The sequence below is a fragment of the Pungitius pungitius genome, chromosome 8 (genome assembly GCF_949316345.1).
Source record: "Pungitius pungitius chromosome 8, fPunPun2.1, whole genome shotgun sequence".
Lineage (NCBI taxonomy): Eukaryota > Metazoa > Chordata > Actinopteri > Perciformes > Gasterosteidae > Pungitius > Pungitius pungitius.
The window spans coordinates 2,014,301-2,040,898 of NC_084907.1; the positions used below are offsets into that span (position 1 = coordinate 2,014,301).

The window sequence follows — 26,598 nt, forward strand, 5'->3', positions numbered from 1 at the left end:
TCTTCTCGGCGCGTATGTTTTCTATCATTTTTTTTCTCACAGAGATGAGAGACTTCGCCAACATGGCGTTGCGGCCGCTTCCAGCAGTCCGGGCAGGACAGATGATTCGGCAATTCTCGGGAATCTACGGATACGCTCGGCCAATCAAAGAACCTACAATCCATGCCTACGATCGGATCGAGATGGATGGTTCGCGTGTCCATCGTGTTTTTTAATCGTTTTTTCCGTGTGTCAATATACTTTTTTTTTTAAAATCAATTTTAGATACAAGTCCTCAATTTAGTAAATTATATTAAAGTCCAGAAAGTAAAAACCTTGTTATTGGCATTTCTTAACACCGCGAGAAGCAAGACATTCAAACAAAATATTTTAGTAGCATCAAATTGTAAAAAATTAGTCATTTGGATGTTTGCATTGCATAAATCCTGTATAAATCATGGTCCGTTTTCTGCACAACTGCAGGACTTCACCACTGATTTGTGTCATATTGGCGCCATCTGTCGATCTTCTGCCTGCTTCACATCCTAAAGTCACCAAAGGAACGTCCCATTTATTTCGCCACAATTGGACTAATAGTTTAATGTGAAACACTGGGTTGGAATAGCCACACATCTCTGTACGACAAGGCACCAGATCACGAACAAATTGAGGAGACAAAGTGGTTTTAAGACTGGTTTTACTATGCAAAATAATTTGTGACAAACTCCTTGGCACATAAGTTGGCCTGCAAGACCAAGCTCTAAAATGGAAGAAATAGTTCAATTTATTGCTGTGAATGTCTTACTTTCTCCCTTCTGTGTCTGATTTGCTTTGTTTTTCCATTACAGAAATTAAGCCACGGCAATGGGACACAAATCACATCCATATCTCTATAAAACATACGTTTGCAAAGTGTTAAATATTGCAATGGTTCAAGTAGAAACGGCTACTTGAGTATTAAAACACATGTACACCATTCATAAACATATTTAAAACTGTATCAATTTTCATCGTTAAAAAATTGTGATCTTAAAATACAACAAATTGAAATGGGAGCATTCCCAAGCACAGTCGAGAAGAAAAAAGAACACATGTACAACTTCATGAGTGACAAGCAGTTCAGAAAACAGGAGAGTGGTTCCCCCTTTTTTTCTGACACCATTCGCTGGGTTCAGTGCACGTTCATAGTTCTATATTTAACTTCAGAAGTTGGGGAATGCAGATCACTCAAACAACAGTCCTTGAGGAGAAGCACTGAAGATTGCAGGCAAATGTGGTCCTGGAAGCAGTGGCACGGCAGTGAGGGTTTCAGTGGTTCTTGTGTTGCGCCCCCCCCCTAGAGAGTTTGTCAGAGTTTCTCCCAAACGTCCTTTTCTCTCCTCGCTGATTAACAGCAACGAGGCATCACCAGAGCTCACACTTGTGCTTCGGGTTCATGGGAGCGTCGGATTTGCAGCCAAAGTGCTTCGAGAAGTCTTGCGAATTGGAGATGGTGCCGATGACTCGAAATCTGGACGGGCTGTGGGGGTCTGTGATGACGCCCTCGTGTGAGCTTTCGGGTGTCCTGACGGAGCACCACACCTGCACGGATCATGAATGAGAAATAGACACACAACACTAGGGATTAGCTTCCTTATGTGATTCTTCAAGAATTATAAAAAGGTTTCTCCGGAGAGACTAAATTGTTTTCCTCACTCATTGTGATTCTACGTATAACATTACATCAGCAGAATATTTTCAATGGTCTTAACCTGCCTTAAGTTGTTTTTATTATGCAGAAAGTTTGATTTTGTATTATTGAAAGAACACGAGAGGTGCAAACCTGGGCGAATCCCACGAAAAAGAGCTGATGGTTGGTCATTCCCAGGGCAGGTAGTGTGGCCTCCTCGCCGTTCTTTTTGATCCAGTTCACATAGGCCTTCAAAGCAACAAATGATCATGTTACACACACACACACACACACACAGTCACTGGCTTGGCTTGTGTTAAAGTGCATCATGTAGCAGCCCGGTGGGGGGGGAAATAGGAGATCCACTTTGTGTTATTTCCCCTCTGGTTCCCTAATACTTCCACTTGATTTGCTCATCTGCTTCCCAGCTCGTGACCTTTTGCATTGCGTGGAAAGAATGTGTCCGTGGGAAGAAGCAACCAGAGGCTGGCGAGGCCACACGGGAACCACCTGTTGCGTTTCCAGGCTTCGCTGCGAACCAACACGAGCGGCTTTTTCCAATACGGGTGAATGGACGTCACCCCCCCGCGACGGCCTGGAAGAATAAACTAAGCCGTGGGATTAACGTTCTGACCCACGCCATGGTTCCCCTGACCTTCTAGACTGTGCGATCTGCCAACTTAGGAAACCTGACAGCAGTGACAGATAACACCCCCCCCCCCCCACACACACCATGTCTTAAGCACGGACAGTAAACATTCATCACACCTTGTAGGCGGCCTTGAGGCCCCCGTTGTCGGCGATGTTCTCTCCCAGCGTGTGCTTCCCATTCAGGGGCTCCTTGTTGACGCTGTAATTTCCGTACTGCTCCACCATGCACTCCGTCTGCTGCTTGAAGGCCTCCACCGAAGAGTTCTTCCACCAGGGACGCAGGTTTCCATCCTTGTCGTACTCCCTCCCTTTGATTTGAAGTGGGAGTACAATCATTTGTTCTCGGGGCCACATCAAATCAATTTTGTAACGAGCGGAATGATTCCGTTTCCACGTCCTTTTGGTGGCCCACCTTGGTCGTCGAAAGCATGGGTCAGTTCGTGTCCCATGACCACGCCGATTCCACCGAAGTTGAGAGCCCTGCAAAAACATAAAACAGGATGCATTTTGAAAGCTGTTGTAAAAATCCGCATTTGATGGGTGTGTTCTCTGTGGGCCGTGAAAACCTTGGAGTTGGACATACTTGGGCCAGGAACGACTGTAAAACGGAGCCTGAAGAATCCCCGCGGGCAGAACCATCTCATTCTTGGTCGGGTTGTAATACGCGTTCACGGTCGGCGGGGTCATGCTCCACCTGGAACCCCCCCCCCACAAGGAACACACCGAGCGTCAACAAATGCAGAGCACAGACCCTGACTGCAGATCAGCTCCGTCCCCTCCTCCCTTTGACTAATTGGAGACCGGGATCGGTCCGGAGGAGAGAAGTCGTCTCCACGGGAACCATTGTGGACGGCCGCGGTATTCTGCCGAGTCGGAAAAAAAAAGGGAACGCAGCGCCAGCACAGGGGGGGGTGGGGGGGGGGTCAACTCACTGGTTTCTGTTGGGAGTTTTCCTCAGCTGGTCCGCGGTCACTCTGGCTGAGAAGTTGTAGTACTGCATGACATTCTGGAAGTAGAGCTCGGAGACCACCTCGAACTGAAGGAGAGAGAAGAATCAGAAGCAGTGAGAATGAGAATAAAAAGAGGCCGCAGGGTCGGGGCAGTTTGTTCGTTTACTCACATCATTGAACACCTTGTCCAGCTTGGTGGCGTTCATGATGAACTCTGGATAGCCAACCATGTTGTATATAGCGTCTGCCTGTCACAGATAATACTAAATTAAAACCCATGTAAAAGACCCGTTTTCACACCAGGTGGCAGTGCTGCATTTCTGGAGCCCTTCAACATCAACGTCTCTTCGTCCCACCTTCTCTTTGGCTGCTTTTTTGGTCTCCGAGTCCATCCACCTGACATTCTTCAGGCTGTCCTCAAATGCCCATTTAATGTCCGCGACCATATCTTCGGCCTGAAGACGAGACAAAAGACGACTCAGAGACACCACGCCTCGCACTCCCCCCCCCCCCCTTTTGTCGTGATGTGTGCGAGGGGGACGACTCGGGAACCACTTACAATGGCCTTGCTGTCCTCGGCGAAGGTGGCTTTGACGAACATGGCTCCCAGAGCGAAGCCCAGGGCGCTGTCCGTGTCGCTGACGCACAGCTTCCAGCGCGGCGTGCAGCTCTGCAAAAGGCGACGCATCAAGACACGTTCAGGGAAGATGCATCCTCACATGTTGCAAGTAACGGAAATCTGTCTGGAAAGGGATCTGCTTTGGGGTTGGTCACATTCTCTTCAGCTCATTTCCCAGAATAAAGGTGTGGGGAGGGGGGGGGGGGGGGGACACATACACGGTGAAAACACCCGACTAAGAACGGCTTTACTTCTGTAGAATTTGAATTTAAAATATGCTTCGATGATCAGCGAGGTACAATAAATCTTGATGTCAAACATTCCCGCTAAAGACGAAAGCCAGATGTTGGGGGGCCGGGCGCGGGGGGGGGGGGGGGGGGGGGGTCAGTCCAGACGGAATGGACCTTGGGACATTGTTGGGTTTCTGTTAAGACAACACAGTCCACTTACAGGCCCCTAATCTTCCTGCAGAGCCCTGAGATGGTTTGGCGGATCTCTTCCTGCCCCCACAACTCTAAACATTTCAATTGGGTGGAGCCCTAGATGTGAAGTGGGGACCTGCGCTCTCTATTGGTTTTATTCCTGCTTTCTAAATTTTAAGAAATATATATTTAAAACATAAATTAAAAAACTAAAGCAGCATGGCTTTAAGGCTTTTTGGATATACACAATACATCAAACTTCTAATTTCTAACATGATTCAAAACAAAATGAAGTAGAACATTGAGTCCTCAATTTTGTCAAAGATAATGAGAGAAAATGGCTGATCTTTTAGAAATGTGTGACCTCTGAACGCAGTCATTTTTGGGACAGAGCTCAGCTGTTATATATATTTTCATCTTTCATCTTCAGTATTTGTGTGTTAAGTACACATCGCCATACAAAACACACCATCCCCATGTGGCTCTCTCACACAGGCTATTTATTTATATTTATTGTTATTGAGATATGAACCAATGTTGTTATAATTAGATTCAGGCCATATGGAACACACATCTATTTACATCCACCTATCTGAATACAATGACTTTACATCCCAACTCTCTCACTCAACCAGTGATTCGTTGGCCGCATGTGAGAAGAAAAAAAAGAAAAAGACCCTTTTATGACGGATGAGTTATTATCAGGTGAAAGGAAGGACAAGGACAAAAGGGGAACAGGTTTGCAGGGAGGAAACGAGGAGCGTTCAGAGCAAGCGACCGCAAGTTGTAAAACGAGATGGAAAAAAAAGAGCTCCCACGAAAGAGGCACGCATAGATAGTTTGTGGATTGTTATTGCAACTTGACTCCCGGTCCAAAACAAGGCCGCGGCAGCAGGATTTGGGTCAGATAAGGGAGCAGGGGCCCACTGGGAAGGTACAACGCGTTCCCTCCATGTGTGCACACATGGGGTTTTCCTCACATATCTGCGGCTCCGGGGGCTTCGGGTCTAGCGGCGCGAGTCTAGCACAACGAGAAGCAGGAGGTCTGATTTTCTACGGTTCCTTACACCAGTGATTCACAACTGGTGGGACCCGTTTTTAATGGGTCGCGAATAGGAAAATAAAAATTAGAATTAAAAAAAAAATAATCACAAAAAAAATCATCTTGTGATTTTATTTTGAAGGGACTTTTTTAATGCAGCATGTGCCAGGTTGGGTCAAACCATTGTGATATAGGGGAGACATTGGGTTTTTAGTATAATTAAACATCCTGAATATAAAATTCAGCTTATGAACTTGATTTTGAATAAATTTGAGATGTTGAGAAAGACCAGTTAAGAACCACTGCCTTAAACGATGCACAAAAATAGTGGCTCCTCTGTTGGTTCCCATTTCCACGTGTTTGCATTCAGTTTAAAAAAAACAAAAAACGAATCATCTGCGTTTAGACAAGAGGTCAAGTGAAAAAAGCTCTTTAAAACAAGCTGTTTGGCTTTGGGCCATTTCCTCCGACGACTAAAAAGGCCAGAGGGAGAGAGAGGGAATGATAAAGAACAGAACCCCTGCACATCCCAGTTCACAAACACGCCAAAAATACATTACGCCGATGAGCCTGCTTAATCCCACCTGCGCGTTTAAATCTCACCTTCTTCGTGCCGTACATGACCTCAAGGAAGCGCTGCTCTGCGTCCTGAAACCGCTGGTCCAAAATGGAGCCCATCTTCCTCACCACCTTCATGATCATGTAGTTGTTGAGTAGGCTGGAGAGACAAAAAGCAAAGCCACTGTTTTAGGTATTGAAAGTGCAAACAGATTTATTGCCATACAACCGGGATTATAGGACGCTGTGTTTACACTGCGAGAGAATGTTCTCATTTGGAAAAATGGGTCCAACATTCGCTTACTACACAAATCGGCATGACCATGTACCCTAAAGGAGACGATAAGGAAGAGTGGTGTCTTCTTAGGAGACTGGAAGTAGTACCGCTTCAAACCATTGGATGCTTTTATAAAGGAGTCATTGTTGTGAAAGAGCTGGCTCAACCCCCCCCCCCCCCACATCGAAAGCGGGCCAGACCATTGAAATCACTAGTCATCATAGTGCTTTTGTTGCTCATAGTGTGAACACATCAAGCATTAAAAAGTACCCGACCTTTTATTCGTCTTAGTTATGAGGTCAGAAACTTGCTGGAGGTATTCTTTGGCGTAAACGACCACCGGCTCCGACTCGTTGAGCGGCACGGGAGCAAACACTTCTTTGAGGTACGGCATCCAGTCCACGGCAGGGACCAGAGTCTGCAAGGACGCACACACACACACACATAAACAAACATGCATAGTAAAAAAAGATATGCACACAAAGGTGAACAGTTCCAAGTTTTAGCTCTCACCATCAGGTCCTTGGCCTCCATCTTATTGTAGATGAGCTCTTCGTCTCGTCTCTCCTCCTGAGGGACTGTGATGTTGGCCAGGTTAGTCTCAAAGTCCACGATCTCCCCCATCAGCGTCCGGGACGCGTCCTCGGCGCCGCCCAGGAGAACCCCCAACTCCGTGAGGAAGTTGAGGTACGCCGTCAGGTACTGCGGCGTCCCAGTGGGCGTCGGGGGGGGGGGGGAGGGAGACAAAGCGTGTCAAAAAGGTTGACCACTAAACAAGCGACTCTGCGTGGTTTTGACTTGACGACGCGTCTTGAACTTTAGTGTCTTTCGCCGTTAGAGACAAGCGGTACCTTTTCGTTCGCCGTTTGGTTGAGGTAGTAATCCCGCGAAGGAAGCCCCAAGCTGGACTGATCCACCTAGAGTGAAGGGAAACAACCACATGGCTCCAGCCTCCGTTTCAACACGCAACAAACAGCCCCCCCCCCCTCCCCTTTTGTTTCCACTGCTGGCGCCGCCCGGGCTAAAAGTAGAAGCTTGCTGAAGACCGTATCTGTGCCATCGGTTACCCCCCTCCCCGAGATAATGAGTGCATTGTCCCCCCACGAGGGAAGCCCTGGAGGAGTGTCTTTCTGGTGTGCAAATATCTGATCTTGGATGAAGACGTGAACTGGGCCGCTCACCTGGATGATGTTGCTGTTGGAGTTTTTGGAGTCGGTGCTGACGAACACGGTGAAGAAAGGCGAGGTGTGATAGTTGGCCGACACCATACGCAGGACTTCCTGGAAGTTGTCCTTGTCCCAGGGTCCCGTCAGGGCCCAGCCCCCTATCTGAAACGGGGGGGAAGCGTTTAGGATATCGAGGCGATGGATGTGTCGGATGTGCTTGTGGGAGGTCAGTAGGATATCGAGGCGATGGATGTGTCGGATGTGCTTGTGGGAGGTCAGTAGGATATCGAGGCGATGGATGTGTCGGATGTGTCGGATGTGCTTGTGGGAGGTCAGCGTACCTGGCTGATCAGCTCCTGCAGCGGCTTGGTCCCCAACTCCTCAATCTTGGCCTCGTTCATGCAGGCCTGATAGTAGCGCTGGGCCTTCTCCTCGGCCTTGCTCAGGCCTTTCATCGATGTGTTTTCTGCCCCACCCCCACAAAAAAGAGACATGCGTTTAATCAGCCTCCCCAGCTCCATGCATGGGGGGAGGAGGACGGGGGGGGGGGGGTCGCAGTCCTACCTAGTAAATGCTTCATCGCGAGGATGTTGTGCTCCCACAGGTCGCTGAAAGGTCCCCAGCGGGACTTGCCCTCGGGGAGGGGGTTTTTCTTCACCCAGCCCCCGCAGGCAAAGTTGTAGAAGTCGTGGCAGGGGTCGACGGATCGGTCCAGGGCTCCCAAGACCGCGCTGGCCACATTGATGCAGGGCTCGGTCAGGCACAGGCCCGGGTGAGCTGCAGTAGAAAAAGGTTAAAAAGGTTCAAATCTATCATTTTTGTTTATTTACCCATTTATTTAGTATACTTTATCAAAAGGAGTTAATATTAATAATTTATTAACATTTGTTTGCCTATGAATGTTGTTCAACCGTGTTTACTAAGCACATAGCTACGCACATATTTTATGCTTTTCTTTTCCAAACAAATGTGAAGAGTTTACTCTTTTTCTTAACTCAAACCCTTGACTTTTGAACACTAGTTGTCACGGCAGCACATCCAAATACATGAATGCATTAATGCGAGTTTCAGACCATCTCGAAACTATTACTTTTCAAGAAGTAACCACCAAGACAAATAGCCCGAAGGGAATATCTGTCGGGAATAAAAATCCCCCAGAAATCCTTCTGTGCAAAGCAGGGCTCGGTGATCTTGTCTTTGTAGGGGGCAAACCATGGCGACTGATTACGTTGACGTCTGACTACGAAGGCAACGCAATTCTTCAGAATCAAACTTTAAGTCACCTCGCCTTTCGGTGGAAGGGCCATGGAGTGTTTAGAGGACTTGTACAACTCATCATCCTGAACACTCCACTCACTGTAAGGACTTCTGCCCATCTGCCCATACAAGGCTTTGAAACGGGAAGGAGACACAGCGACGGGGCAGCGATGGGGTTAGCACCCCTCGGAGGATTCACCCTCGCTCCTCTCGCTAGTTCAAAGTGTGGTCTGACATGCGGCCGTGAATGGGAGGAAGTGGATTTAGGTTTTCCCATGGCAAGTCTGAGGAAACGTGCGCGGATGAGACGCCGCCTGGATGTGATGCTAAATCCACAAACCCTTTTTCCATAACCAACGGGCTCAGGGGAGAGATTTAGAGTTGTTTTCAGGCGGCTTAGCCGAAGGTGTGGCTTTTCGTGTGTGAAAAATATAAACCACGTAAACTGTATTAAATGGCAAAGCTCCTGTATTCTTTTTAGCCCGGGTGGATACCTGAGCACCTTGTGAAAGAATGAGGGCGGGCCGTGTTTACCAGTAGCTTTATGGACATGACCTATTTTTTTATCGGTACAAACAAAAAGGCTGTGACCATTTCAGGTATAAAAGAAAAGGCACTTTTTAGATGAAACCACTCTCACGTCTGCACAGTAATTGTGAAGCTACAGCCAGTAGCCAGCTAGCTTAGCGTAGCATAAAGGTTTTATATTTGGTAAACCTATGAGAGAGTGCTATCAAAGTAAGCCAAAAGGTCAAACTATTCCTCTAAGCTTTTCCTCCTTTATTCCTTTTATTTTCAAGTTGTTTTTATTTTGAAATGTCGCTCAAGTCTTTGACTTCGACCGGGTTCCCCCCCCCCCCCCGGGTCTTTTGTTCCGCGTAGCGCCGCCGTGGCGTTTAGGTTCAAACAAAAAGGTCAAACTCACTCTGTCTGTATAGGACGGCGGTTGCGATGAGAGACGCGAAGAGGCCCAACGACACGAAGCCCACGGCGAGCAGCAGCCTCCTCTCCCTCTGCGTCCGGTCCGACCAGCACCAAGGGCCGCGGCCGCGCAGGAGGGTCACCTGCACGCACATCCACGTACAAACAAAGGCCATCTTAGAGAGCGTCAACGTGGTTAAAAGGCATTTACATGACTCTAAAAAAAAAAAAAAGACAGTGACGACAGGCTTGTTTTCAAAGCACAGTGGCGTCTCTATTGCGACGCCTTTCGAACCCTCCCTCGATGAAAAGGTGAGGCCTTCTTCTACTGTTCCCTCACTTCTAGTTTAACAAGGAGGAGGACATTTTTACTTTTGCCTTTAATTGTATTGTATTGTGATAATCCGGTTGGGCCACATCTGCTTTGTTGAGGTTCACCTGTTAAAAAACAGAATGCAGTTAATAGATATTCTGCTAAAAGCTAATGAGAAAAACTAAACTCCGCATGAATAAATGAGTAAGTTACAGGGAAGTCGGTGACTTAATTTCCTTTGAATTATTCATGCACAGGTTCTGTAAGCAGCTGACCTGGCGCCTGCATGTTATCTACTTATTGTTTCATTAGTTGATGAGGCTGCCAAGAGTGTTTATTTCCTACAGGAACGATTCCAAGGGCCACTCGCAAATCATCCAAAGGGCGCATTGACCCCCCCTACCCCCCCCCCCCTCCCTGTGAGTATCCCCTGTGTGAACAAATGCCAGATCTTGGACCTCGCACACATCCTGTGGAAATCAAATATAATAATGGTGTCAAAGCCTTAAATTCAAGCACAGTTTGAGCTCTTCAGGTGAACTCGGGTATGTGAGGAATGAGGAATGCTGGGATGGATCCCAGCTGCAGAAGTGGAAGAAAAGTGTTTTGTGTCTGTGTGATGTAATCAGGACACTTTTGTAAGAGATTGAAATCACAAATAAAAGACATTTTAACTTTAACGGCACATTTGCTGGAACAAAAGAGGGGCTACAAAAAGAAAAAGGGTCCGTATATTGGACATCTACCAGACTAATCTTGCAAAACAAATGGACAAAAGTACAAAAGGTGGTTCAGTAATAACAGATGTTCACTGGTGTTCTCCATCCACCTGCTAACTGCACACTCTGGCGGTGTTGAATCAAGGCAAGTACTCTACTCTACTCTACTCCTTCCACGAAGTCATATCTGGTGTTTGGAGCGATGGTGAACCGATGCTCCGCAAGGATTTTTCCTTTAAATTAGTGGACTTTTAAAGAGAAGTTTGCATTTAGGATGAAGCCCGTAGTGTTTGCAAGACAATCGGCGTTTTCCCAAGAAGTGTGAATCTTCAAAAGCTTTCATCCTACGCAGGTCCCTGGTGTAACGTTTACCTGCATGGGTGATGACGGGTAGACGTCGTCGCTGGTGGAGTCCACCAGGTCCTCCTCATCCAAAGTGGCTCTCTTATACGATGACATCTGAAAAGTCAAGTTCAGAAAAGACTCTCTCAGCGCTTCCATGTTGCTTTTGTACCTCTCCCCGGCCCCTACGGCGTCCAACAGATGCCCCTCTCCCCTCTGGCGTCAGACATCATAATGTCCTCATAAAAGCGTCTCCGCGTGGGTCCTTTCTTCCTCTTTTAAACGGTGTTGTGCCTCTTCCTGGGCAAATCTTTTTTTTTTTTTTTTTTTTAAATTTCCTGGACTTCCTGCTCAGCCCAGTCTATGAAAACACGACGCGCAGGACGACGTAACTGCTGGAAAACAGGAAGGGGAGCTGACTCGAGCAACTTGACGTGACCGAGGCGTAGTGTGGGGCAGGGATTGTGTGACTGTGCGCATGTGTGTGTGTGTGTGTGTGTGTGAGAGAGAGAGAGCATTCCCCAATGTGGTTTTACTTAGATCTGGAGAGGGAGCTCCACAATTGTAGTTCACACCCAGTGTCTCTTTCTATAGGACACGACCGTCGGGGGAGGAGCCCGTAAAAAAAAAAAAAAAAGTCCTCCTCCTCCTCCTCCTCCTCCTCCTCCTCCTCCCCCCACGACGTGCTTGTAGTCGCTGCCCGGGGCAACCGTTACCTGATAGGCGGCTTCACCCCTCACCCACACGGCCACCGCCACGAGCCCTGCGTGCAATGAGTGAACTCTTCAGAGAACGTCACCAGATAACGATCTCTACTCCGTAACGCATCTTTTCATATAAGATGGATACGTTATGGATATGCAGCGTGTCTCTACAGGTACACACACACATATATATATAAATATACACATATGTACACAGACATACGGATAAATGTATATCTATACACATATATATCGGTTTTGCTTGAATGATCCGCTGATGAAAGTGGGTTAACATCTAGACGTTTAACCCACTTTCTCGCTCCTGATTAAAAAGAAACCAAATGCTATTTTAACATTTGCAATGTGGGTTTCTGGTTTGTCGCTGACGAAGGGGAATGATTAACCACACACACACACACACACACACACACACACACACACACACACACACACACACACACACACACACACACACACACACACACACACACTGAACATAAACGTTTACTCTGTGGAGGACAGATTAGATCTTGAACACATCCAGGAGGGAAAGCAGCAGCTGGCGCTTCTCTCACGTAAACACGTCTCAGCAGGAAACGCCAACGTTTTTGCCACAAGAGCTCCGTGGAATTCCAAGCAAACCAGATTCCTGTAAAACGGTCACATTTTTTTTTGAGGAGGGAACTGAAAACCACGCAGGACCCTCCCCCTGTTGGTGCGATTTAAAAAAAAAAAAAAAACGGGGTTAAACCCAGCACACCCGGGCCAGCCAAGTCCCGTTAGCGGCTTACAGGAGGACTGCTGGGACAAAAGATGAGGGGGCCGGAGTGATGAGGGATGCAGAGAGACAGACCGGACGGGGGAGGAGGGGGGAGAGGGGGGGGGGAGGCAAGAGGCCACCAATTGTTTTTAGGATACTTTCAATTACACAAATGGCTGCAATTGACCTACAGCTGGAAGCAGAAAAGAGCCTAATGGGGATATCGACCTCTCTCTCTCTGCCTCTCTCGCTCTGTCCACACACAGAGTACAGCGGTTCCATTTAACCCTATGAGACCCAAAGAGGGACTGGAACGACCTCTCACCACATGATTCAGCAGAGCTATGTGCAACCCAACAGTCAAGCCAACCCCCCCCCCCCCCCCCCCCCGCCTCAAAAGAATTACAATCAGCTTGTTTTAAGACGTGAAAAACAAGGATTACGGAGGTGTCAGACTGGACACCTCCGTGTTTGGGAGCTGTCAATCACAGAGCCGACCCGGCTCTACGGTCAGTTTGACTTTAAATGGGACCAAGATTTTCCTTCGTTGCAGAAGACTCGAAACTAGCGATCTAGACCACAAATGTTTAGAGTCTTTACTGAGGCGATGCATCGGGTAGAGTCATCTTCTCCATCAATGAGACACCTACTTGCAACCAGAGGAAATAGAAGGCACTTATGCTAATCCCATTTAGTTTTGTGTAAAAAAAAAAGTATTTAAATTGCTTCACATCAGGTTTGACTGGAAAGCTGAAGCTGTTGTGGATCCAGTGTCGTATTCATGTGGGATGATGTTAAGTCGTGTCGTGTTTTACCACCATGTAGAATGACCCGTTGTGACCTGGAGGATAATTACAGGCTCGTGAAAAGCTACGACCACAAACCAAACCGCGGGGATTCAGCGGTTTTCGTACGTTTAAATAACGACAATGAGGCGGTTTCGGAGCGGTTTTCCAGAACAGAGCGACTCGTCATCATTTATCTCCAAAAGAATGCAGTTCTCACGGAAATCTCCAAATGACATATATGTCAAATCTCAGGGGGTTTTTTCCCTTCCAATGTGGGATTTTGGGAGAATTTCCAGCAATTTGTATGATTTAACTTCAAATATGTCTAAATAATAGTATTAACCCAAAGATTGCCATTGGAGAAATAATAGAGAATGGGAATCATGTTCTTCATAAGCCCGTAAACATAGATGTTCAATGTGGCCTTAAGTCCTAAAGATCCCCTTTCCTGCCAACACAGAAATGCTCTTTGTGGGTCTTTTGGGAAAACAAGAGATGCCTTCATGACTCAAACCGAATTCCACCACCAACAAAAGAATTATACGCCGAAAAGTCTCCCCGACTGAACCACACATTCCTCGCCACACAATCGTTGACTTTCAACACTTTTCCGGCATGGCGCCCGGTGCAGATGTGCACATGTTGCCACACAGATTGTGACCGGGCCAGCCCCCCCCCCCCCCCCCCCCTCTTTCCCGGAGCCGACGCGGTGCTTCAGTAACACTTCCTTCCCTTTCCTGTAAATGATACCAGGTGACTAATATCTGCAGAGTTGTCCTTAAAGTTTTTTTTATCACCGAGTCGCGATTTTCCCTTCAACAAATGTGACAAAAACTAGAACCCCGTCGGGTTCTGCAAAGCAAGGAGGAGGCCCGGAAGAGACGAGGAGGCTGCCAGGAAGGAGGCTGCAGGTGAAAAGCAGTGAAAAGCAGCTGTTTTTTTTCAGAACCGCAGAGCAACGGTGATGTGAAAATCGAAGCCTGGTGTCCTCTGTCGGAGGAGACCTCTGTGATTGGAGTCGCGTTTCCGTTTTAACTTCTGCTTTGAGCTTGCAAAACTTCCTCTTCATAGCAATCACTTCACTCATTTCTTTTCTTCCTTTTTTTTTTAAATCTTAGTGAATCGCAGAGTCCGGGCAAAGATTCCGGAAACACCACACGATGGGCGAAAGTAAGCGTGACCACGATGGCTGAAGGAAGCCCTTCTTCTTTCGTCATGGTCACCTCACCTCACGCGGTGAACTGGTTGCACACTGGATGGTTACGTGAGAGGTTGTTGACTGCAGGCTGGGCCCTTGACCCGCGCGCGAGGCCACGACTCGGACCGGATGAAAAAACAAAAAGCAGACAGACCAGCGAGCCACGACGTTACGACGCTAAGACCAGCGCGTTATCTCCTCCTCTGTGCTCCTGCCTGAAGAGCGCAGATAAAACGAAACGGGCCTCCGGGGGGGGGGCGGCGGCTGCGACGGCTCCTGCGAACGTCAGGGTCGGCGCTGGAAACGTCTGCCTTCATGCAGCACCTCCGAGAAAACACCCTGAACACCCCCCCCCCCCCCCCTCTGCCTCCCTCCCCCCCCCAGTAGGATTGTCACACACTTGGTTTATTTTTAGTCGTGCACGTTGCCCTGATGAACAACAACGACGACGACGACTAAGGAAGAGCGTGCGTTCACACTGGCGTGGTCATCGACGTGCAGGCTGCAGCTCGGGAATTCTGCAGATTCCCGGCTGACGGAACTCGAAGTGATTCCTCCTCGCGGCACGCTTTCAGGGTTTTTCTTATATCGCCCAGTCAGCACACGGTGCCCTGCGAGCCCCTCGCTCGGGGGGGGCCCGTAGGGCACCGCGAAACATACTTTACACACAACGAAACATTTCAAGTGTCCCCCCCCCCCCCCCCCCCCCTAAGAATATCATCCAAGAGCTCCTACACTCAGACACTGTATCTGAGGGGTTTGAATGGAGGGGCCCGGGTGGAAGCTTTGCATGAGATTTCAGAGATGAAAGGAGGTCACCTGGTGCCGCGGTTGTTATGGCGATATGGCACCTGGGTAATGAATAACTGGAGGGCAAACCCGTGACGTTATTAAACCAATCAATCAATCGATCGATCTCCCGGGCTTCAGGAGGCTCAGGTATTGATTGATCTGTGTGTATCTCATGCTTAGCAGTGAATAAATGGAAGCACGTAACACAAAGCAGGGGTTGTCTCTCGGGGTTGATGCCGCACGAGGACACAAAATGTCCGCCTGTGATAACAAGAGATTTCATGTCTCGCTCAGCTGACTTTAAAGTGATGCAATCCACGTTTTGGCAATAAATTGGCTTTATTAAAGCCCCAGCAGCACGGCATGTTTCCAAAAAGCTGTTTTCTACTCTGATTGGCCATTTTTCTTATGCAGTGGTTCATGTTCACAGCTGGTCTTTGGTTAAACTGATTTTTATTTATGATCTTAATGTTGTACAATATCCTCTCCAAGACCCAAAATGAGATTATCTAAAAGCCAGCAAAAGGATGAACGTAAATGTTTATTGTCGTTTGTTGTTATTCCATTAAATGAAGGAACTCTACTGTGGATACAAACTCATTTTGGTGTATAAGATAATATAATAATGAAATGTTTCCCTGTTGGGTGGTAGAAGCGTCATTTGATGTCATATGAGTCACTTAAAAAACCCGAGTGGCCTTCTTGTGAAACCTCGTGGGTGTTTTTTTTTTTAAACAAAATGAGCATTTTTAAAATAAATGTCTAGAAGAACCACAAAATGACGACTAAATTAAAGTGACTTCCACAACTAATGTCAAGCCCTCGTAACCCACTTTTAATTATGCAAACACATAATTGCGTTAGTTACTAACGGGACAGTTCGTAAGCAAAAACATTAAGTACTAAGAAAAAAGAAAACAAGAAGGGATTTGACCGAATGATTTCATCCAATTAATCGTATTCTGCGTTCTCACCGTGATGTGCGTCGTGTCCGCCGCCGCTCTGCGGGGACCGAGTGCCTCCTGACCGGGGGACCGAGTGCCTTCTGACCGGGGAACCGAGTGCCTCCTGACCGGGGAACCGAGTGCCTCCTGACCGCGGGAGCGAGTGCCGTCTGACCGAGGAACCGAGAACCCTGTGACCCGGTGGACTGAGTTCCTTGTGACCGGGGGACCGAGAGCGATGCCTCGGCTGAACCGACCAAAGAGATGCGCTTCACTGTCAAGATAGTTCACTCCCCCCCCGCCCCCTCGACACCCACCTTCGGGAATTTTACTACCCCGGAAATCAACTCTCACTTGCGTCAGAAGTAAAATCAGATAATAAAAAAAAAAAACACCATGCAGATTTCTCAGGATATCCTGTGGTTAAAGCCCCCCAAAAAGGAATTATTGCAGGTTTATGTGTGAGCTCTTTTTTTGCAGAATCTTTTCGAGCACATTTCTATGTGGATCCCATCGGGGTACCGGTACTCTGTACTCTGTACCGGTACCCCATATGTTAAAACGTGTTACATTCTACGTGCATCTATCGATCATAATGTGCAATATGTTTTTTTTAATAGTTTTCTTTCGTTGAACCAGCCACCACAAGGGGGCGCAGTGCCGCTTTTGACCAAGAAAAGGATTTCAAAAAGTAAGGGTTTTAAAGAATGGATTAAATGTCGGTTAACTTGGGAAAATGCAATGGCTAAAAAAAATGCATTTTCGCCATTTAAACTCAATAAGCAGCAGTCTCATGATTGGAAATCAAATAAAACAATCATATAAAGGAAGTATGGGAGCATACTTTACCACATAATGTAATGTTTCTCATTCGAGCCAAAGTGACACCCACAGGAGGCCAAAGGGAACAACCAGAAGGATCACATCATTTTAACGGCACCTCTATTTAAATCCCATGACTGCTTGACAGGATTTATTAAATAAAAAACATTCATGCAACGGTATTATGTCTGTTTAATTAAAAATACCACCGCATATTTAGAGGGCATTCACACCTGTTTTAATGTTTGTTTTAGTTGCTTAGTTAGACCACACACACACACACACATGTATGTGTGCATAACATATGCAGATATATAGATCAATGGATTTTGACCTGGGTTTTGAATACTTTTACTGGAGGCGTTGCACCGGCCGTCCTACAGGGGGAGCTCGTGCTCCGTCTCCTCCCCCAGCTGCAGCAGCAGCATGGCACGGTCATTTCTAAGGTTTTTTTATTTTTTTCTCTCCCTCGTGGGATAAAATCCGCTATTCACAGGCCCCCGGAGCCAGAGCAGAACAACTGTGGCCTCACGAGAAGCACCGAAAGCAGCGACGAGGACACAAACTCACACACGCGCGCACACACACACACACACACACACTTCAAAAGGGGGGAGACCGAACGAGCTTGCACCCGCTTTGGATGCTGTGTTTCTGTGCAGGGACAACGGTACTTTTGGTAAGTAAAACAGTAATGCAACTTTCTCCCCCAACCCCCAACCCCCCCCGCATGGTTTGATGCAGATAACGTGTTGCTTTGTAGAAACGCTTCTGCTGTTACACTCTGTTTTTATTCATCTTTACTCCCAGCCTCTGCCCTGAATAATGCAACCGTTTTATGTTGGTTCCGATCCAATGTTCAGTAATCCAGTCCAGCTTTGAAAGGATACGGGCTTTGGATCAACCCTCTCTTTTATTTCACCAGGATGAGGGTTTTCCTGCATATATACAGTATATATATATATATGCTTGGCATTCTTTCCATCCGCTTTAAGAGGTTTGAATGGGTTTCAATTAGCAGGTGTTTGGTGGATTTTCTATCAGTTGTGTGGTGTCTGCTTGTTGCACAGTTATACACAGTGAACGAGCCTATTCCACTAAAGTTCTGATCCATATTCCGGCCAGAACTCTATGCAGGAAAAGGCGAGCGGATAGTTTCTATAGATGGAGGAGGAGGTTTGTGATTCATTCAAAATCCAAGGCCTACTTTAAACCGGCTTTAAACGTGGCTGAGAAAAGCTAAGACAAAAAAAACCAAATGAACAAACACAGATGAGTGAGACGGTGTGTCCAAACTTTTGACTCAAGAAGCCTCCTGGTGTGAGAAGAAAAAGCCCGGTGTGGATGTACACCGTGTGTGTGCACAGAATACTTTTTGGAGGCCCGCCTCTCATCCTCCCCCCCTGAGCGTAACCAGCAGCCTAATCCCCCCCCCCCCCCCCCCCCCGCTTGGGAGCTGCTGCCTGCTGAAGTTGCACATCCAAGTTGCCTCGGGCTTCGACGCCAGCTCAGGAAGGAGCTCGCCCAGCGGACTTTGCGGCTTTGGATCGGGCCCGTGTGGGGGCCCCCCTCCAACCCCCCCCGGTGACAGCGTGATGGGAGTGGGTCTTCATGTCGTCCTGGCCGCCGCCCTGTCTGGCGTCTTGCTGGCGGCCGTGTTGGCGCTGGTCTGCTTCCTCTGCTGCAGGTTGGCTGGCCCGCTCCACCGCGCCGGACCTGGCGGCTTTTAAGCCGGCCGCTTCGGTGTGTGTTGAGACGAGGTGATGGCTCTGGATTTTATTTTTTCATAAAGTATAGTTCACTAGAGCAGGCTACGAGTGAAACAGCTGTGGATTTGAGATGTTTCCTCCTGAGCCTCTGTTGAACAGGTGAAAGCCTTGTTGAGTCTTCTCTTCTCCTCGTCGCGTCCAGTCAATCATCTGCTGTTAATTGGCTTTGTTATGGCCGTTAAACCCCTCAGTGCGACGCAACCCAATCCCATTAAAGCGACCTTGACTATAGAATCGCAGGGACGAGAGGAGGAGGGTGTGAATAATTACAAATGACCCTGGCGGGACCTCCTGTCGGCACGGCTTCCCTTCGCAGCGAGGCCTCCGGCTTGACTTCACTCCCGGTGCTGCTGCCGCTAGGCCCGATGGTCCACACAAACATCTACCCCCCCTCAACGCGAGGACATCAGAACACGCCGACCGCCTGCTGGTTCTATATTTAGAAAGAGAAAGAAGGTGAACAAGTCACAGCGACGTTTTTGTCGTGTTCAAAAGCCTTCAGGCTGGGACCAAGAACCAAGAAGGATTCGAGGAGTTTTTAGATGCAGAAGTTTCCCTAGCTTTCACAATCCTCGGCCCGTTACCGCTCTCTACGTCAGGTTTCATACATTTTCCATCACGCAGGCGGAGTCGCCCCCCCCCCCCCCCTCCCCGCTGGTTAAACAAGCCGGTCTCTGTTCATTAGAACGTGTTGTAGTTCTCACGCGGTAACTTCAAGACATTAAGGAGGAGTTTTGTTTTTGTACAACCTGGTGCGGCCTCCATTTTGTTTACTGGGGGGGGGGGGGCCCACTGTGTATAAAGTGCGTGAATCACATTCCTAGCGAGGTAATAGAAACCACCCGGTGCCTCTCTGCGTGCCCTAAGGCGCTTCGTCCTTGTTGTTTCCCACTGACTTCGTACCAGTAAACACGCATTAGACTGGCACGTCAGTAAGTCGCCGCGTCACAACATGACGCAGACTTAATCGCCCGTTTTTCTTCTTCTCCCCCCCCCCCCCCCCCGCCCCCCCCCAGCTGTGAGGCGACTGCAGACCGCCATCCTCCTAAGGTTCCCCAAAGCGGCCCACCCGGCGGGACGGCGACATGAAGGTGACGGCCCTGCTCGTCGTGGCCACCTCTCTGATTTGGGGGAGTTTCGGGAAGCCGCAGTTCCCCGGTGAGTCGGTCAGAGGCAGCGGAGCCTCAAGCCTCAAGTCTCAAGGTCTAGGCTTCAGGGATCATACGGTTAATGATCTCTTTAGCAGATAGTTGTGTGCGTGTCCTCGCGTATTCTAAGAAGAGGCGAAAACAAAGTGTGTAGAGTTGCGAGTTGGCGGATTCAGTGAGAACTTTGCACATCCTGGAAAGCGATCAGTTTGATTGAGGATCTGATGGTTGGTCACACATGCACACATACAATGTGTTGGGGTTTTGGACTGTTGACATGTGAGGACAGAGACTTTTATCTCAGGAACGATCGCTACCAACGGACAGTTTTTACCGCACAACAAGGCTGGTTTCGACCGCACGAGTCAACCTCAGCGCGTCACGATTCCTTAAAAAGCCAACAAATCACCAGGATAAATATGCCTCAGTAGGAACATAAGCTGACGAATACAGACACAACGATGAGATGACTGCAATGACATCAACAGCGATGGAGGGACCAAACTTGTTTACAATAAATGAGCGATTCGGACCTGGTGTTTAAAAAACGGAGGGCCATTTGGTGATCTTCTCCTCGTGGGGGCCCTCCCCTCTGATAAGCAGCGTTTACATCTGGCGCTACATCCGACTTGTGTCTCTCCCATACACAGAGCGCGAGAAGGATCCCAAGTTCTGGAACACGTGGGCTCAGCGGACGCTGAAGAACGCCCTGACCCTGCAGAACGTCAACACAAACAGGGCGAAGAATCTCGTCTTCTTCCTTGGAGACGGTAAGCTGCAAAATCGGTTTGCGTCCTAAATAATGGGCCATTGGGTACCGTTTTTTTTCTCCCAAAATCCATTTAAAAGGTTGGAAGGTTGGCGCAGTAAGCCCGTTTACAAAAGACACACTCTTCCCCCGTTGGTCTTTCACTGTGGATGAGATCAATCACAGAGTCGGGCCGACGCTTTTTATTAAAGTTGTAAATGATGGTACTGTGGGATCCAGCAGTCCATCGGCAACGTAGTTATTTCTGCCATGAATAGAAGCAAACTAAACCACTGTGAGGCCGTCAGGTCACTGGGCTTCAGCTCCCCGGACCGCACAAACACCTTTATCCTCCATCTGCTCCCTGCTCTCCCTCTCTCTCTGTGTCTCTCTCTCTCTCTCTCTCTCTCCCTCTCTCTCTCTCTGTGTCTCTCTCTCTCTCTCTCTCTCTCTCTCCCTCTCTCTCTGTGTCTCTCTCTCCCTCCCTCCATTCGGACCAAAAGGCACAACGGGACATTCTTGCCTGCTGCTGCATCTACTGTTGTGTTCCAGTGGAGGGGGGGAGGAGGGAAGGAGGGGGAGGGCACAGAATCATTACAAAATAACCAGCATACCATAAAGTGGTTGCCCAACTGGAAAATGTTTACCCAAAATGTTCTCTGACCTTAAGCCGGGAATGTCACAGCGTGTCCTCTGGTCGTGGTTCAACGTGAGGTGATGGAAGCGGGCCTTCCGGCTAACAGTAACACTATTTAATTTTCAGCTGAGATACAAGCGACGCGACGCGTTTCCTCTTTTCAGGGCACAAAGGAAAAACTACGAACAGTTACGGATTAACTACAGATGTTCCAGTTTGTTTTGTTTCCAAGAACATGTTTTTCCATCTGGTTCCAAACTGTCAAAGAATGCAACAATCTCTCGTGTTCCGAGCACATCATTGGACAAAGAGAGTTAATGTTTGACCCTGAAGGGAAAAACCACTGGGATCCTGAAGGTGGACCTGCTTTTTGGTGTTCAGGAATGGGCGTTCCCACGGTGACAGCGGCTCGAATACTGAAGGGTCAGCTGAATGGACAGAGTGGAGAAGAGACCCAGCTGGAGATGGACAAGTTCCCCTTTGTGTCCTTGGCCAAGGTCTGACTTAGTTATTATTATGTGTGTACAATACGACCCAATGTATTGATCTGGCTGTGGCCCTTAATGGCTTCCTGGCAAGGCCTGTGACCGCCAACAAGGTCATCCAGAGAGTCACGTTATCTGTTATGATGGAGGTGATATAAGGACTATTAGACCAAATGGATTATTTACACCTCCGGTGGAAAATACTCCACTTAAATTAAGTCAAACTGCCTCTTCTTTAGTCCCATTAACGGAGAAAAAAAGCACCATTTAGTGATTTCTTTGCAGCTGAAATAGTTCTTAGACCTCCATTGTTGTCCAAATGCTATTTAAGTTACTACTGTCATTAAATTAGTTGATCAAAAAGGTGCAGAAGAAGCCTGCTCTCTGAATACTGTGGGAAAACGTGTCTCTTACATAAAACTGAGAACTTCCTGAAATAACATGGTTTACAAACCAAATCTAAAGAATCTAAATAAACCCAAAAGAAAACAGGGTTCGGAGATTTGTTTAAAGTTAAAAAGTTGTGTGGGAAAACAGAGTGTGGAGTGAAGATGTGTGTGATAAGCCTAATTAATGAGGGTGTTTGCTATGCTTAGAATTACGCAGCGTTCATCTAACGTCCTGCCAATCATCCTCTAAAAGAGAACTCAACAAACTATGAACAGCTGCAATTACTTTATGCAAAAAAAGAGTTGTAAGAACGAAGAAAACGGCCCCAAAAGGGAAGTAAACTATGTGCTGAATAAACATCTCGTACATTATTGGGATTTGTGGGAACTTTCCTATTGCATTTCCAAACCCCCCCCCCCACCCCTATCACAAGCCCGGACGGGGTTTCCATTGTGTCGCCCTGCAGACCTACAACACCAACGCGCAGGTGCCAGACAGCGCCGGCACGGCCACGGCTTACCTCTGCGGGGTCAAGGCCAACGAGGGCACGGTGGGCGTGAGCGCGGCCGGCGTCCGCTCCCAGTGCAACACCACGCGGGGCAACGAGGTCACCTCCATCCTCAGATGGGCCAGCGACGCAGGTACCACACGATTTGTCTTTTTTTTTTTAAATCCCAGAAAGAGTTGTTTTGGGCCGAACTGTTCTGACGCCTCGCTCCCACATCCGCGCATCAGGCATGTCGGTGGGAATAGTGACGACGACCCGGGTCAACCACGCGACCCCCAGCGCCGCCTACGCCCACAGCGTGGACAGGGACTGGTACTCGGACAACGAGATGCCCGACGAAGCCCTGAGGGACGGCTGCAAGGACATCGCGAGGCAACTCTTCGATAACATCCCCAATATCGCTGTGAGTCAAGAGTAGTGCTACATTTTCAAAATTGAAACATAAAGCGTCACTCTAACCGCATTCGTCCTAATAAACAAATGGTTCACACTTCAAGTACCTGAGATAAGCGTCAGTCTTTATCATGATATCATGTATTTAGTGCATATTTTAAATATTACATTTTTGTTGTTTAAATCAGTTTGAAACTTTTAGCTTATATATCAGTTGAAAAGATAACAATTGATTTTTCTGCTGTTGTTTCCAGGTGATTCTGGGTGGCGGGAGGAAGTACATGTTCCCCAAAAACACGTCCGATGTGGAGTACGCCGGCGCTGCGAAGCACAGCGGCACCCGAAAGGACGGAAGGAACCTGGTGCAGGAGTGGATCGACAAGAAGAAGGCTAAAGTACATCCCCCCCCCCCCCCACCCCACCTCCTCTCTGCTCCCTCTTTTATCTTCCTAATTGCATTTCCATATTTGGGAGTTCAAAGTGACTGCGGTTGCCCCCATTGTTACTCTGCTGTGCGTCTGTGTCCCGTTTGTGCAGAAGGGTCATTACGTATGGAACAAGAAGCAGCTGTTATCACTGAACCCCAACAACGTGGAATACTTACTGGGTGAGTTTTCCAGTCGCATTGAAGTGTAAATGAAGAGCGGGATGCCTTTGCTGCAGGCTTATTTTATGCATTTAATATCCCTTTTATCCTGTTATTCCAGGTCTCTTTGAACCCGCGGATATGACGTACAACTTGGAGAGGAACACGGAGACGGATCCCTCGCTGACGGAGATGGTGGAGGTGGCCATTAAGATCCTCAAGAAGAACCCAAAGGGGTTTTTCCTGCTCGTGGAAGGTAAAGAAAAAAAATCTGCTGACTTACATCAAAGAGGAAAACATGAGCCCCTTTACGGCTTGTCAGCATTGAGAAAGAGAAACCATCAAAGTGCGGCTGCCTCAGGACGGGAGGATCCCACCTTTAAAGGAGCGATCTAGTGGTCTAGTGGTCTAGTCTACGTGTGTTTCGTGGACTTTGAGGACCTCGCGAGTGCAAGTGTGTGTGTGTGTGTAAATGGAAGTGAAACACGCCTCAGGTGGAAGTGCAAGTGGTTTTCCCTCGTCATCAATTCTTGAGAAGTTTGCTGGACATTTCCCACTGGCGAGAGGCTCAGAACTCCACCGGAGGGATTTGATATCTTGTTTTTTTACTTTGGAAAACGTTGTTGGAAAACCAGCCAAACAAACCTTTGAATCGCATACGTACAGCAGCAGGAATTTATTTTTCTTCTGTTTCAATAGCCCAGATTCACACATAATATTGTACGGATTTTTCTCTGCCAGGCGGACGCATCGATCACGGACACCACGAGGGCAAGGCCAAGCAGGCTCTCCACGAAGCTGTGGAGATGGACCGAGCCATCGGCCTGGCGGACCTGATGACCAGCGTCCACGACACGCTGACAGTGGTCACCGCCGATCACTCCCACATGTTCAACTTCGGGGGCTACACGGGCAGAGGGAACCCCATGTTCGGTACGTGACGCCGCTGCCAGTCGCTTGTTTCGCGCCTTGTTCTGTTCGATGACCGTCGGGCCGCGATTGCGTCCACAGGTCTGGCCCCGATGCTGAGCGATGTCGACCAGAAGCCCTTCACCTCCATCGCCTATGGGAACGGACCGGGCTACAAGCTGGTCAACGGCGGGAGGGAGAACGTCTCCACCGTCGATTACCGTGAGTGAAAACCCAACGAGGAAAGCTTCGCCGTGCATTGCGTGTAAACCCCCCCCCCCCCCCCCAGGGAACCATTGACATCTCCTCGTCCTTGCCCTTCAGAGGAAAACAACTACCAGGCCCAGGCGGCGGTGCCCCTGAGCATGGAGACCCACGGGGGAGAAGACGTGGCCGTGTTCGCCAAAGGGCCCATGGCTCACCTGCTGCACGGCGTCTACGAGCAGAACTACATCCCCCACGCCATGGCGTACGCCGGCTGCATCGGCGAGAACCGGGACCATTGCAGCGGCAGGTCGGCGGCGCCGCGCCGCCCCGCCCTCGCCGCCGCGGCGGCCCTCCTCGCAGCCGCCCGGCTCCTGTGCTGACCCCCCCCCCGACCCCCCCACTCCACCCGGTAGTCCTTGACCTGTTAATAACCCTGTTTAATCATATTTTACTCTCCGCCATTTTGATCATTGTTTTTAAAATGAATTTTTTTTAAAAGCATCGGGGCAGCAGCATTTGTCAGATGACAAAGGAAAGAATTGTTCCCCTTTTAGGTTCTGAAGTGACGAGTGTCGTTGTGCACAGAACCTCACACAATCAGAGACCTCGATGGTTTGTCTGTGGAGTCGAGTTGGTTTTCAGGGACCATTAAGTCTCCTTCTAAGAGGTAAACCCTTTAAGTTGGATTGAATTTGCAAATGTTTGAATATGTTTCATATTTTAAATGTGCTACATAATCTACCTCACGAGCTTGCAAAGGATCTCTTCTGTAGTTGTGTTGCATTCGGAAGGAAAGAGGCAACTGAACGTGTGATTGACAAAAGTGTAAAAGAATAAATCTCTCGTCACACATTCAAAAAACAAGGAAAAAGCCAACCTACCATTGTTGTGTCCGGTAATAGAAGTTGTAAAACCTCTTGACCAATAAAAGAAATGTCCTCTGATCATCTTTGTCAGTTTTGTTGCCACATTAAAGAATGCAAACTTCAATCTGTCTGCAGTCCTACATTAACCCCAACAACTGGGGAACCCCCCCCCCCCCACATTGTGTCTCTAACCTCTAACTGTCCAACTATTTAGTAACCCTTGACCCCCCCCCCAAGGCCCAGAGTGGTTTTAGTCTCTTGGGCTTAAGAATGACTGATGCGTTTTGCCACGACCAATTGTAGGTCAAAATAAGCCGTCTTTTGTACACAGTTTTGGGGTTTTCACCCACAAGTAAAGCGTCCCACAGGTTTGCGATTCCTCACGCGGCGGCAAATAGCCGAAAGCGGTCGTCTTTCTCTCGCCGCGCGCCGAAGCGCTGTACTTTTCCGTCTGCTCTGTGGTCTGGAATGTGACTGAAGCCACACGGTCGCTGCCAAAAACACAGGATGACGCGCGTTGGTTGAAGCATGAAAAATGGAGGTTGAGTCCAAATCGGGTACGAGATATGCGACGTCTTCATGCAGTCATTTGAGCATTCTCAATATCTGCACGGAATCCACAGAGGCCCCTCGGGGGCCACTTTGTGACTTTTTCTTGCATTGCAACTGGCAGCCGAAAGCCGTTGTCCCGTAATCCCTTTTTTAAAATCTTTTGCATTCTAAATTCAGAGATGGACGACGATGGGTATCAGATTTTACGGCATGAATATTAAATCGGGCCCCCAACTTCCTCTCTCAGTTTCATTCTCTAAACCAGGCCAAGGCCTTGTGCTGCATGCATGGTGCTTTAAAGTGGTCGCCACTCAATCCATCCATCAGCGACAAGACCAAGGCTGACGATGAAGAACAATGGACCAAGTCGCCCCCCCCCACCCCCTTCGGGTCCATAGTGCTGCTCGAGGTGGCCTCGCTAGACGTGCAATTTTCTAAAGGGAAAACCACGGTGTCGTATTACACAGCCCTGTGCAGGGCTACTAGAAACACTGTAATTTCTTATGA

The 26,598-nt window shown here is 48.4% G+C and overlaps 2 protein-coding genes across 2 annotated transcripts; one reads left to right on the forward strand and one right to left on the reverse strand.

The window, feature by feature from the left end:
- Positions 1-17: 17 nt before the first annotated feature.
- ece1 (endothelin converting enzyme 1) lies at positions 18-11,500 on the reverse strand. The gene is made up of 18 exons (XM_037490973.2): positions 10,916-11,500; positions 9,516-9,654; positions 7,898-8,110; positions 7,675-7,799; positions 7,349-7,495; positions 7,019-7,084; positions 6,681-6,869; positions 6,443-6,585; positions 5,936-6,050; positions 3,809-3,919; positions 3,606-3,704; positions 3,420-3,497; positions 3,232-3,335; positions 2,883-2,993; positions 2,712-2,779; positions 2,417-2,607; positions 1,802-1,897; positions 18-1,560 (listed from the first exon to the last, which is right to left on the reverse strand). Exons 1-18 carry the CDS (start codon positions 11,042-11,044, stop codon positions 1,384-1,386), a joined length of 2,301 nt encoding a protein of 766 aa, XP_037346870.2. The 5' UTR covers positions 11,045-11,500; the 3' UTR covers positions 18-1,383.
- Positions 11,501-17,357: 5,857 nt separating this feature from the next.
- Positions 17,358-25,618, forward strand: alpl (alkaline phosphatase, biomineralization associated). The gene is made up of 12 exons (XM_037448176.2): positions 17,358-17,572; positions 19,679-19,820; positions 20,461-20,580; positions 21,577-21,692; positions 22,537-22,711; positions 22,806-22,981; positions 23,226-23,366; positions 23,509-23,578; positions 23,679-23,813; positions 24,299-24,490; positions 24,569-24,688; positions 24,791-25,618. Exons 2-12 carry the CDS (start codon positions 19,748-19,750, stop codon positions 25,051-25,053), a joined length of 1,581 nt encoding a protein of 526 aa, XP_037304073.1. The 5' UTR covers positions 17,358-17,572; positions 19,679-19,747; the 3' UTR covers positions 25,054-25,618.
- Positions 25,619-26,598: the final 980 nt, after the last annotated feature.